At 40.0% G+C, this 13,097-nt stretch overlaps 1 protein-coding gene across 1 annotated transcript; it reads left to right on the top strand.

The window, feature by feature from the left end:
- The first annotated feature begins 2,910 nt into the window (after positions 1–2,910).
- On the top strand, positions 2,911–11,946 carry gtpbp2b (GTP binding protein 2b). The gene is made up of 12 exons (XM_084416001.1): positions 2,911–3,296; positions 4,004–4,030; positions 4,134–4,318; positions 5,114–5,219; positions 5,798–5,995; positions 6,143–6,317; positions 6,477–6,696; positions 6,946–7,081; positions 7,169–7,227; positions 8,940–9,111; positions 9,200–9,364; positions 11,305–11,946. Exons 1-12 carry the CDS (start codon positions 3,120–3,122, stop codon positions 11,491–11,493), a joined length of 1,809 nt encoding a protein of 602 aa, XP_084272127.1. The 5' UTR covers positions 2,911–3,119; the 3' UTR covers positions 11,494–11,946.
- The last annotated feature ends 1,151 nt before the right edge of the window (positions 11,947–13,097 follow it).

Here is a 13,097-nt window from a genome sequence, read left to right as displayed (position 1 = left end):
TCACCAATTCCCACAATGCTGCGGTGAAAAATAGTGGAGCAATATCAGAAAGGAGTTTCTCAGAGAAAAATTGCAAAGAGTTTGAAGTTATCATCATCTACAGTGCATAATATCATCCAAAGATTCAGAGAATCTGGAACAATCTCTGTGCGTAAGGGTCAAGGCCGGAAAACCTACTGGATGCCCGTGATCTTCGGCCCCTTAGACGGCACTGCATCACATACAGGAATGCTACTGTAATGGAAATCACAACATGGGCTCAGGAATACTTCCAGAAAACACAACCCACCGTGCCATTCGCCGTTGCCAGCTAAAACTCTATAGGTCAAAAAAGAAGCCATATCTAAACAGGATCCAGAAGCGCAGGCGTTTTCTCTGGGCCAAGGCTCATTAAAAATGGACTGTGGCAAAATGGTGGAAAACTGTTCTGTGGTCAGACGAATCAAAATTTGAAGTTCTTTTTGGAAAACTGGGACGCCATGTCATCCAGACTATAGAGGACAAGGACAACCCAAGTTGTTATCAGCGCTCAGTTCAGAAGCCTGCATCTCTGATGGTATGGGGTTGCATGAGTGTGTGTGGCATGGGCAGCTTACACATCTGGAAAGGCACCATCCATGCTGAAAGGTATATCCAAGTTCTAGAACAACATGCTCTCATCCAGACATCGTCTCTTTCAGGGAAGACCTTGCATTTTCCAGCATGACAATGCCAGACCATATACTGCATCAGTTACAATATCATGGCTGCGTAAAAGAAGGATCCGGGTACTGAAATGGCCAGCCTGCAGTCCAGATCTTTCACCCATAGAAAACATTTGGTGCATCATAAAGAGGAAGATGCAACAAAGAAGACCTAAGACAGTTGAGCAACTAGAAGCCTGTATTAGACAAGAATGGGACAACATTCCTATTCTTGAGCAACTTGTCTCCTCAGTCCCCAGACGTTTGCAGACTGTTATAAAAAGAGGGGATGCCACACAGTGGTAAACATGGCCTTGATGCCATGAAATTTTAAATCAACTTATTTTTCCCTTAAAATTATAAATTTTCTCAGTTTAAACATTTGATATGTCATCTATGTTGTATTTTGAATAAAATATTGAAATTTGAAACTTCCACATCATTGCATTCTGTTTTTATTCACAATTTGTACAGTGTCCCAACTTCTTCTGATTTGGGGTTGTAAATGAACCTTTGGTTTCAGGGCAACTGTCATAAAAAGCGCAATTAACATCAATCAATATCGCTTTTAAATTTCACAAAGTAATGTTTAACTGGGTAAATTTTATGTATATTTTTGTACGATACCCTCCTTAACTTGTAATTAAATATTGATTAGGTATAAGCCAAACCTTTTTCCACACAATATTCTCTGTCAATTGATTCCAGTATGAGTAAATATAAGGCAAAGACACATTGTTTCTTTGAAATAATGCTCTTATGGATCTGTTTTGTGAGTTAGGGGAAAACAAATACTACCTACATAAGAACTTACTATAGTAGATGAGGATCATTGTTGAATATTAAGTATTTTATGATGTCCAAACAGCATACAGATTTCAGGAGATATTGCATAAACGTTTGCATAGTCCCCTGGTGTTACAGGAATCTTATAATGTGCCAAAAACTCATAAGTGAAAAGAAAACCATTAAAATTAAATAACTGATCCACCAGTATGATGCCATTATCAAACCAATATTTCAAAAACAATGATTTACGTTTATATAATATATCCTTATTATTCCATGTATAATACTTATGTGGTGAAAAGTTGTGCTTGAAAATCAAGGACCATGATAAAAAGGCCTGGCGGTGAAATTTGATTCCATATAAAGTCAAATAGAATTTTATCAATCTCTTTACAATTTTTTTTTTTTTTAAGATGCAAAGCCATTGCTGCATAAGTCAGTCTGGAAATACACTCAGCTTTGTTATTAGATCTCTTCCCCTTAAAGAAAGATCTCTCATAAGCCATTGCTTTAATTTCCTTTTAGTTTTTTCAAATTTAGTAAACACCTTTTGTGCTGATCTTTAGGAATGACTATTCCCAAATATGGAACCTCATTTTGTTAAGGGAATACCATAATAAGAAGCTTCAGAACATTCCTCCATAAACTCACATTTAGCCAAATTTAAGTATACACCAGATGCCCTTGAAAATTCGCAGATTAATTCAGTGGCCACAGAAATTTAGTGTCATCAGCTAATTGGGTTATTTTTATTTCTCTATCAGCAATACCTTTCATTGGCCTTGATTTAATATGAGAAGAAAGAAGCTGACTTACTAATATAAAGAGGTATGGGGAGACAGGACAGCCCTGCCTAATTCCTCTAATATTGAATCTAGGGGAAGTAGTACCATTTACTTACACTGTAAAAAAAAAAATATATTGTTGGTTTAACTTAAAAAAAGTAAGTTACCTGGTTGCCTTAAAATTTTGAGTTCACTGAAATAAAAAAAATTGAGTTAAAACAACTAAGAGATTGGTTTAATAAATAGAAACTCAAAATATTATGTTATCTGAACCACATTCATTATTTAAGTTGATTTGACAAAAGATTAAAAGTTGTGATAACATCAGGAAAATATATATATATTTTTTTTACAGTGTAGAACAGTTTTTTTTTTTATTTTTTTTTTACCAAAATCAAATATCTTAAGCATGTTGAAAATGAACTGATGCTCTACCAAGTCGAATACTTTATAAAATCTAAGAATAATATAAACCAATTATCACTATCAGTTCTGAGTACTGTGTTATATGACGATTTTTCATGAATCCAGATTGTGATTCATCAGTTACAGAATCCAAAACAGTTTTTAATCTTCTAGCTAAAATTATGGCCAACAAACAGACAGACATATAGTTTGTGCTTGACAGGTTGGATGACGAATGTTTGACGAGTGTTGGAGGCGGGGCTTCGACTGAGGAGGATGTCGCTGCGCTCATGGCTCCCAGACCGCGTATCCCAGTGCAATACTAAATAACTTAAATGAAAGGAAAAGCATTGCCTCTGTTTATAGCAGAGAAGTGCATTTTTAAAAAATACATATATATTTAAATTTTTAGTTTAACAACGTAGCTTTTTTAATCTCCCTTATATGCGAGCGAGCTATGGATGTGCAGGTTGCAAACCACTGCGGCGTCAAGTCTGCAGGGAAACCGCAGAGTGCGGCTGAATGCGGGCTAGAAAACGCACCTAAGAAGAAATCCCGGACGAGAAGAGGCAGAAGAGGGAAGAGACGGAGGGGCAAGAAGGCCAACGAGCCTCCGCCGTTTCTCCCACCGGAGGTAAAGTAACGTTAGATGTCGGATCATGCTAACATTAGCCAGCGGAGATGATTCCTACTGTACGTGTATCAACAAACACAATAGCAGACATATTCTGGTGTATATAACATAGGCCTGTTCTACATTATAGGGAATCAGGATATTTATTACTGCAAATGTGCTAAGATGCTGGCCAAGTACTGATATTTTAAATGCACAAAATTGGTAAAAATATCGTGCAGTTATTGATGCTACTGTAAAATCATCATAAATGAATATTAGACATTTTTTTTAAAGTGTAAGAAGTTTTCTCTGTGTGTTTTGTTTTGTTACATTGTTTGCTTTTTGATGACAGGTTGGCTAGTGAATACTAGTTTACCACAGTAATACTAATAATTGTATGATTTTAGTTGGTTAGAGAAGGCCAAGACATCTGACAAAGTTAACAGGCCAAATTGTACACTTTTTAGGCAAGAACAGATATATTATATATCAAATCTATTTGACCAAACTATTAATAGTTTGTAAATAATAAAACACTTGTTTATTTTATTTTTTTATGTTAATGCAGTTTCAAATAAATACATTTTATGCGGTTATAATTTATTTTGTGGTATTATTTTTTTAGCCAGTAAAAAAAAGATGTGCAAGAACTGATTTTTGCAGGAATTTATTTCTATTTTTATTTAATTAATTGTTTTCCCCCCAAAATATCTTCATGTTTTTAGGCTGAAGAGGGGAACATTGAATATAAGGTATGCAAACCCTACAATCAATCATAATCTGATTAAGTAAAATTGAAGTTCATTCTGATTTTTATCATCCCAGTTCATCCAATCCTGTCTTTTTTTCACCCAGTTGAAGCTGGTAAACCCCACGCAGTATCGCTTTGAGCACTTGGCCACGCAGTTGAAATGGCGACTGCAGGAGGGCCGGGGGGAGGCGGTGTATCAGATTGGGGTGGAGGATAATGGTCTGCTGGTTGGACTTACAGAAGAAGATATGAAAGCATCACTTAAGACTCTTCGCAGAATGGCCGAAAAGTATGATTTATTTAAATTTTAAATATTTATGATTGAATTACTTAATAGCTTTTCATTAAACTCACGAACCCCCTGCTATTTAATCATAAACTCCAGTCTGGGAAACCCTGAACGTAATGTAATATTTATGTTGTTGATAACAAAGAATGTAATATATTTTCTTACTCTTTGTATTTTTATATCAATATGGTACGATATTATCCTATTCAAATCAATGTGGTAAATGAGTGGGGTCAAAAGTAATCTAAAAGTAATCCAAAAAGTAGTCAGATTATATTCCTTAAATGTGTAATGTAATGGATTACATTACTAACTACAATTTTTATCATGTAATTTGGAGCCAATAACCGACTACAATTTGTAAGTAATCTAGTCACAATATTCTTTATTTAAATAATTCCCGCCCAAGTCATACGGGAAATAAAAGGGTTGCCTGGTTGAGTTTGTAAGTAGTTTGTTGAAACTCGTGGTTATGGTAAGACGCGTGACATTTCCCATACACGCTTGAAGCACTTGACCAATCACAACACACTGGGCCAGCCGACCAATCAGAGCACACTGCACTTTATTGAAGGAGGGGCTTCATAAAGACAGGAACTAAACAGAGCGTTACTGACAGACTGGGAAGAGAGGTGCTGCAACAATGACAAATATGTGAAAAATGTTAGAAAAAACTACAAAAATGACTTTGAAAAAGGGCATAATATGGCCTCTTTAATTGTTTAATGTCAACATGTTAGAAATGGCTTACAAGTGTGTTGTGATGTCTTGGTAAGACGCTGTGACTCTGCGCAGGGTTGGAGCTGATATCACACTTCTGAGAGAGAGGGAGGTGGACTGCGACAGAGCTCGACGGAAAATCGCAGAAGTTCTCGTGAGGAAAGTTCCAGATGACCAGCAGGTTAGCTTGTGATGCTCCTCAATTAGTTTCCATTTAATTTTCATTGTGAATTGTGGTTGTTATAATTTTAATCATACATTTAAAAATGTAGCTCGCACATACAATGACCTGGATTTCCCGAATACACCTGTTTTATAATAAAAAAATTTAATAAATATTTTTTTTGTCATTTACTGAGGTATCGTTCATTTACTAAAAACAAAAAATGCGTTTTTCACGTATATGACACAGCATTGTCAAAATTATCCCCGTTCACACGGATCCGTGAAAACAACTAAAATGCTGTAGTATTCATGCCAGGCCAGTAGATGGCGATGTCACTTTGTAAAGAAACACTACGCGCCTATAGACTGAACACGTAATACGCATATGCATGACGTCACTGTTTTCACAAATTCGATAATGGTATCGTTGACTTTGAAACCCGTTTTCAAAAGTTTTCGTTTTCAGGTCCCCAAAACTCCATTGTCGTGCAAATGAACGGCCAAAACACATAAACATTTTTCAGTTTTTAGTTGAAAATGGTGTTGTGTAAACGGTCCCTAATGTATTATTCATTATCAAATTGGTGTGTGTAGTTCCTGGATCTTCGTGTGGCGGTTCTGGGTAACGTGGACTCAGGGAAGTCTACTCTGCTGGGAGTGTTGACCCAAGGCGAGCTGGATAATGGACGTGGCAGGGCGAGACTCAACCTCTTTAGACACTTGCACGAGATCCAGACCGGACGCACGTCCAGCATCAGTTTTGAGATCCTTGGCTTCAACAGCAAAGGAGAGGTGAGACAAATATTTAAAACTCACAAGTACACTTTAATTTCTGGTGCGTTTTTTTTCAGTAGAGCATTAAATGGGATTTAAATCAACTTCCTCCTACTTGCCAGCATATACGCATGTTGTTTTGAGAAATAATTGTCATCGTTTTAGGTTGTAAACTACAGTGACTCCCGTACAGCGGAGGAGATCTGTGAGAGCTCTTCGAAGATGATCACGTTTATTGATCTGGCTGGTCATTATAAGTACTTGAAGACCACCATATTTGGCTTGACAAGCTACTGTCCAGATTTTGCCATGCTGGTGGTGGGAGCCAATACTGGCATTGGTTAGTATTTATGCATATATTGATTTAGACGTTTTGAAAGAGGTTTAAGAACATGTTTAATGAATAAGCCATATATGTGGAACTAAAAATTATGAAATATTTACAATAAATTCTATAAACATAGTTGTTTATTATTCTCGTGCTGTAAAATTCTCTCAGCTGGCACAACTAGGGAGCACCTGGGTTTGGCGATGGCGCTGAAGGTGCCCATATTCATTGTGGTGAGTAAAGTGGACCTCTGTGGGAAAAGCACAGTGGAGAAAACGGTCCGTCAGCTGGAGCGAGTGCTCAAACAGCCCGGCTGCAACAAGGTCCCCATGGTGGTGGCCAACCCTGATGATGCCGTCACTGCGGCACAGCAGTTCGCACAATCCTCCAGGTACATGTGTGTGTGAGGAGAGACAGGTTATTATACACGTTTATTGCTGAAGTCCACTTATAAACGTATTCCTGACCACTTTCCACCTTCTCTCTGAACCTTACCATTGTACAGGCTGTTTTTAGTACTGTACCTTTAAGAGTTAAATATGTAAAAATTAGTACCTTACAATCCACCCTACCACAGTTGTTCAACACTAGTTTGTGTATGTGTGTGTGTGTGTGTAATGACGTATCTCTCTCCCCACAGTGTGACGCCCATCTTCACCCTCTCCAGTGTATCTGGTGAGAATCTGGACCTTTTGAAGGTCTTTTTCAACATTCTTCCTCCTCTGAGCAATAGCAAAGAGCAAGAGGAGCTCATGCAGCAGCTCACGGAGTTCCAGGTACACTCATCTCACACTCTAACCAACACCCATATGTTGTCTGAACTCTAGATGTCACTTTCATGTCAAATCGATGTGTTCTTACAGGTGGATGAGATTTACAGTGTTCCTGACGTAGGGACAGTGGTTGGTGGAACACTGTACAGGTCAGTCCACATCTGTTGTGTCAATCTTGACTGTCTGTCTGTTAAATTACTGTGTAACAGCCACCTAGCAATGCACTAGCAACCATTCAGAACACTTTATAAAACCATAGCAACACCTTAGCAACCACATATTAACACCCTAGCAACCACTCAGAACAACGTATATACAATATAGCAATGTTTTAGCATTGTAGCAACTGCTTAATTGGCACCCACATAACAATGCCAATTGCATTCAGAACACCTTTGCAACCCTAAGCAAAGCCTTAGCAACACTTTTGCAACCACCCAGAACACACTTGCAACCACTGATCAGTGTCCTTGCAATGACTCGTAACACTTTACCTGTGCCCTAGCTCTGTAGCAGCAGCTTAGCAACCACATAACAATGGCCACATGATCACTCAGAACACCTTCGCAATCTCATGCAATGCCTTAGCAACCACACAGAGAGCACACTTGCAACCACTTATCAATGTCCTTGCAATCACTATTAACAATTTAGCAATGCCCTAGCTAGCAACAGCTTAACCTTAGCAACACCTTAGCAACCACCACACAACCATCTTATAACTGTCTTACAATCACCCAGAACACCCTAGTAACTGCTTAACAATGCTCTAGCAACAACTCTGAACAACTTCTTAAACCCTAGCAACCACATGGCTACACCATTGGAACCACCAAGAACAGGTTATCTGCTAACTAGCAATGTTTTAGCATTGTAGCAATACCCACATATCAATGACCTAACAACCATTCTGAACTCTGTAGTAATCCCCTAGCACCCTAGCAACATCTTTGCAACTACTTTAGAACACATTACTCTAATCACATTCGCAACCACTCATAACACTCTTGCAACTGTCATATAACTCTCTCACACAACCACCCAAAACACCATTGCAACTGCTTAGCAACACCCTAGCAGCCATTACGAACAACTTATCTACTGCCTAACAATGTTTTAGCATTGTAGCAACTGCTTTGTACCTACATTTCAATGCCCTAGCACCAAAACACATTTGCAACGCCCCAGCAACAGCTTAGCAACCACTCAAAACACTACCCAGAACCCTCTAACAACTGCTTAGCAACCCCTTAGCAACCACTCAGAACAACTTTCTACTGCCTAACAATGTTTTACCATTGTAGCATGTTCTTTGCACCTACACTTCATTGCCCTAGCACTAAAACACATTTGCAACGCCCCAGCAACAGTCTTGTAACTTTCTCACAACCACCCAGAACACTCTATCAACTGCTTAGCAATGCCTTAGCAACCACCCTTAACATCTTTTCAACTGCTTAACAACACTCTAGCAACCTCCCAGAACACCCTAGCCACAACAGAGCCTTAAAACTGAATTGAATATCTCTTCCTATATTGTCTATTGTCAATAGTGTAGTGAAGTGTGAAGCACAGCTAAACACAGATAAGTCACTTTTAAACCAAGCAGCTTTCTGTTGGTTGACACGGCAAATCCTTGTGACCAACTTGAACCTGTTGCATGAGGGAATCTTTCTCCTTCATGCGAAATCTCAGATTGCATGGATTCCTATTGAAATGCAAATTAGCAAAAATCGCCCAAATGACCGCAACTTAAGGCCTATATAACCTTCACACTTCAAGGCTTTTTCAAGCCAATCAATATACAATATGTCTCGACAAACTTCCTCTTCTAGTTAATTGACTTTCCATTCACACGCAGTGGTGTGTGTCGTGAAGGAGACCGGCTGGTTGTTGGTCCCACGGATGATGGGAGGTTCCTGAGGTTGAAGGTGTGCAGTATTCACAGGAATCGCTCCGGCTGCCGCGTGCTGAGAGCCGGACAGGCCGCCACGCTTGCGCTTGGGAACTTTGATCGCTCTTTACTACGAAAGGTCTGATGTCAAAAAGAGGTTACAAAGTAATATCTTTATGATGTCTTTCACTACGATGATCTCTTTTAAAGAGTGTTTATGTTTTTAGGGCATGGTTATGGTGAGTCCTAAAATGAACCCTACAATTTGCTGGCAGTTTGAGGCCGCCATTGTCCTCCTGTTCCACGCCAAGACTTTCCGCCGTGGTTTCCAGGTCACGGTGCATGTGGGGAACGTGAGGCAGACCGCCACTGTGGAGTGCCTCCTTGGGAAGGTGTGGATTGTTTGCTTCCTGACATTAAAGCAGGGATGGGTAACGTCCGTCCTGGAGTGCTGCTGTCCTACAGAGCTTAGCTCCAACCCTGATAAAAAAAAAAAAAAAACCTCACCTGCCTGTAGCCGTACCAGAGATGGTCTTATTATTGGGAGATTGGAGGGTCCTTGGCTCTACCATTGGAGAAAGCGTAATGGCTAACTTGGATCACGTGTGCCTAATCACATTACAGCCTTGACGTCATTGAATTTCGTAGAGAGTTGTGCGACAGTCAATCACTGTTTGCTATATGGAAGCTTGTTTCCGCCACAGAATAAAGAATAAAAAGGTAATTGCAACTTAATCTCACAATTCTGACTTTTTATCTCAGAATTGCGTGATATAAAGTCGCAATTGTGTGCTATAAAGTCAGAATTGTGAGATATAAATTCGCAATTGCAAGAAATAAACTCACAATTCAGAATTGCATGTATATATCTCGCAATTCTGACTTTATAACACGCAATTGTGACTATATCATGCAATTCTGACTTTATATCTCCCAATTGCGTGTTAAAAAGCACGCAAGAGATAAATATGTGAGATATAAACTTGCAATTCTGAGGAAAAAAGTTCAAATTGCGAGTTTATTTCTCGCAATTTGGACTATAACGCGCAATTGCGAGTTTATATCTCACAATTCTGACTTTATAACGCAATTGTGACTTGTATCATGCAATTCTGAGAAATGAAGTCAGAATTGCGAGTTTATTTCTCACAATTGCGAGTTTATATCTCACAATTCTGACTCGCAATTGTGAGATAAAAGTCGCAATTATCTTTTAAAATGTTTTAGTCTGTGGCGGAAACAAGCTTCCATAAGTTTGGATTTATCATAGAAATGAATGAGAAGTGCTGTAAACCGAATCATACCTATCACGCAATTGTCCGTGACTTCTCTTATAAAACAGAATTTTTTTTCAGTGTAAAGTCTAAAAATAGATCAATCCAAAACAAATGTTTAAGAACAAACATGTTGAAGATTAGCTGATGGGCTGTCGATTCATTAATTGTTAAGCCGTTTTCCTACAAAAGCAGCTTATTCAGAGTTGTGAAGCCTCCATTAAAAAAAATGCTGCTTCTGGACTCCTTCCCTGCCGCAGCGTTAGTAGGCTTTTTTTTTTTTTTTGCAAACCTTGCAGGTTTAGTAATCCTGAAACATTAATTAGCTTGTTCCGGTGTGTTTGATTAGGGTTGGGGCTAAACTCTGCAAGACATCGCCACCCCAGGACCAACATTGCCCATTTCTGCGTTAAAGGCTGTGTCTACATTAATCCACATACGTTTGAAAACAGCGTTTTCGTTTCTAAATGCTCTCCTTCCATACAAGCGTTTTTTAAGCATTTTCCAAAAGTTTCTCATTCACACTGAGTTTCTCAAATATCTCACCATTCACTATGTCGAACTCACTCACAATTATATGTTTGGTCTAAAACGCAACCGACTTCATGTTTTGCCGCAGGACAGCAATTGCTAGTAAATGTTCTGTCATCTTTGCAGGACTGCGATATGAAGAGTGTGCAAAGTAACATCTTTAGCAACAGTGTGAAAGTGCACATCATAGCACATAACCGGCTGAATCTATCGGTTCAATATGTCACATGACTAAACATGCGTCATCGGTTTCAAACACCTCAGTTTTAATAGTCCACACTACAACACGGAAACAGCTTTTTCAAAAAGCTCAGTTTTCGTGGGACAAACACGCTATCTCGGTGTAGGCAGAAGGCCACAACGGAGAGAAAAAGATGCATTTTCAAACGAAAACTTATGGTTGTGGACAAGGCTAAAAGAATCATGTCTTTACAAACCCGGTTCGTCTGTGGAACACAAACCGTGTTCTGAAGAGTGTTGCTCTGTTTGCTTATCGTCACATATACACGTGTGTGTTTGTCTTCTAGGAGGAGCTGCGGACAGGCGAGAGAGCCGTAGTGTGTTTCAGATTCTTGAAGCACCCCGAGTACTTGCGCGTGGGAGCCAAGCTGCTCTTCAGAGAGGGGGTGACCAAAGGCATAGGACACGTGACGCACCTCCTTCCCTCCACCCAGAACCACGTGCCTGATCAGAACCGCAACCAGAACCACAGTTAGACATGGCGGGAGTGAGACCATACGTCAAAAGAGGACACTTTCTGTACTTGCCCTGAGTTTGCATCCCCTAGTTTTATCACACACCTTTCATTTCCAAGCAGATTTGCCTTTGTGTAAATGCTCTTCATTCCTGTGACATTTGGAGGGTTGTGGTACAGCGATTTAACGATTAGGGTTTATGTCTGCTGGGTGTAATGGTGCTTGGAAACCTCTCCTATTTTTTGCACACGTGCGTTTCACATCTTAGCTCAAAGCTGGCTGACCTTGAGGAAAGCATGTGGGATTTCCAGTCGCTAAGTTGGGTATCTGGAGCAGATTTCTGGAGCAGAATGCATTATAGATAAGAAAACAATCGTAGTAGATCGTAGAAAACTCGTTTTTTTCAGCAGTAGTATCACTTCTTCAGATCCTCAGTAGTATTAAATATGTACAGTAAATCTGGTGCACACACCTCGGATTTGCTTCTTTTCTTTTTACAAAGATTTACACAGAAAGGCTAAAAGCAAGATTCTAAGGGTGCTTTCACACTGGCAGTTTAGTTCGAAACGGTGCACGGTTCACATGAAAAATTGCTAATGTGAAGACTGTCGTGTTCCAACAGGGTACCGAACCCAAGGCCCTGTCCCAAATGGCACCTAAACACTCGCGGCCTTCCTACGAGTCCGCACTTTGGTGACACAATGCCACTTTGACTGTCGGGAAGAAGTGCGTGTATAGTGATGTGTGCCGTTTCCCAGACAGCAACATGGTGTCGGCCCAGATCCGGGCCACCGGGATTCCACGCGTACCAGATGTGGGCCGGATCTGGGCCGACACCATGTTGCTGTCTGGGTTGGGACGGGGCCCAAGACTACCTGAAGGAGGTGGTCTGAGTTCAGTTGCACTCGAACTGTGGTACGATTCACGTGAATGTGAAAGAAAAAAACCAAACACTAACCTGCACATGCGTTTTAGCCGATGACGGTATATTTAGTTCAACAAAACAGCAGAAAGCCACCTTCATGCCACACACATACAGTAAACCCAAGTGTCGTTTACTCTTCTGCGCGTAATAGCATCAAATTAATAAAAAACACAATATTGACCACGTTCTGTTTTCTATCATGCGGCGTACATGTTGTAAGGTGAACGCAAATGCACCAGTGTTCGATAGAATCAAGTTGAGTGTGAAACCAGACCAACGCTGTGGGAGGCATCGGGAACACCCGCGCTCGGACCGTAGCAAACGTGCGAAAGCCCCCTTAGTGTAGGCCTTAAGCCCAAAGTATACTTCAGTTCTGATGTGAACCCTCTCTTCAGAAGTTTTGACCAATAAAAGAGTTGTTTGTCAGGTATCTCTTAACCCCCTCACACAAGTGCTCAACAGCACAGGTGTCTATTGATTTGTTGTTACAGTTGGACAATGAAACTGAAACACCTGGTTTTAGACCACAATCATTTATTGGTATGGTGCTGGCCCTCCTTTTGCGGCAAATACAGCATGGGATGACAGATACAAGTCCTTCACAGTGGACTGAGGGGTTTTGATCCATTCCTCTTCCAGAACAGTGTCCAGGTCACTACGTGATGCTGCCGTTTTCTGACTTGCTCCTCCAAAATACCCC

This window comes from Rutilus rutilus (genome assembly GCF_951802725.1).
Source record: "Rutilus rutilus genome assembly, chromosome: 8".
Classification (NCBI taxonomy): Eukaryota; Metazoa; Chordata; class Actinopteri; order Cypriniformes; family Leuciscidae; genus Rutilus; species Rutilus rutilus.
This window is presented reverse-complemented; position numbering and strand designations above follow the sequence as displayed.

Excerpts from the sequence above, each read along its gene's own strand:
- gtpbp2b (XM_084416001.1), top strand. The coding sequence starts at position 3,120 with ATGGATGTGCAGGTTGCAAACCACTGCGGCGTCAAGTCTGCAGGGAAA. Across the intron at positions 6,697-6,945 it reads CAGTTCGCACAATCCTCCAG|TGTGACGCCCATCTTCACCC; the intron begins GTACATGTGTGT and ends CTCTCCCCACAG. Across the intron at positions 9,112-9,199 it reads ATCGCTCTTTACTACGAAAG|GGCATGGTTATGGTGAGTCC; the intron begins GTCTGATGTCAA and ends TTATGTTTTTAG.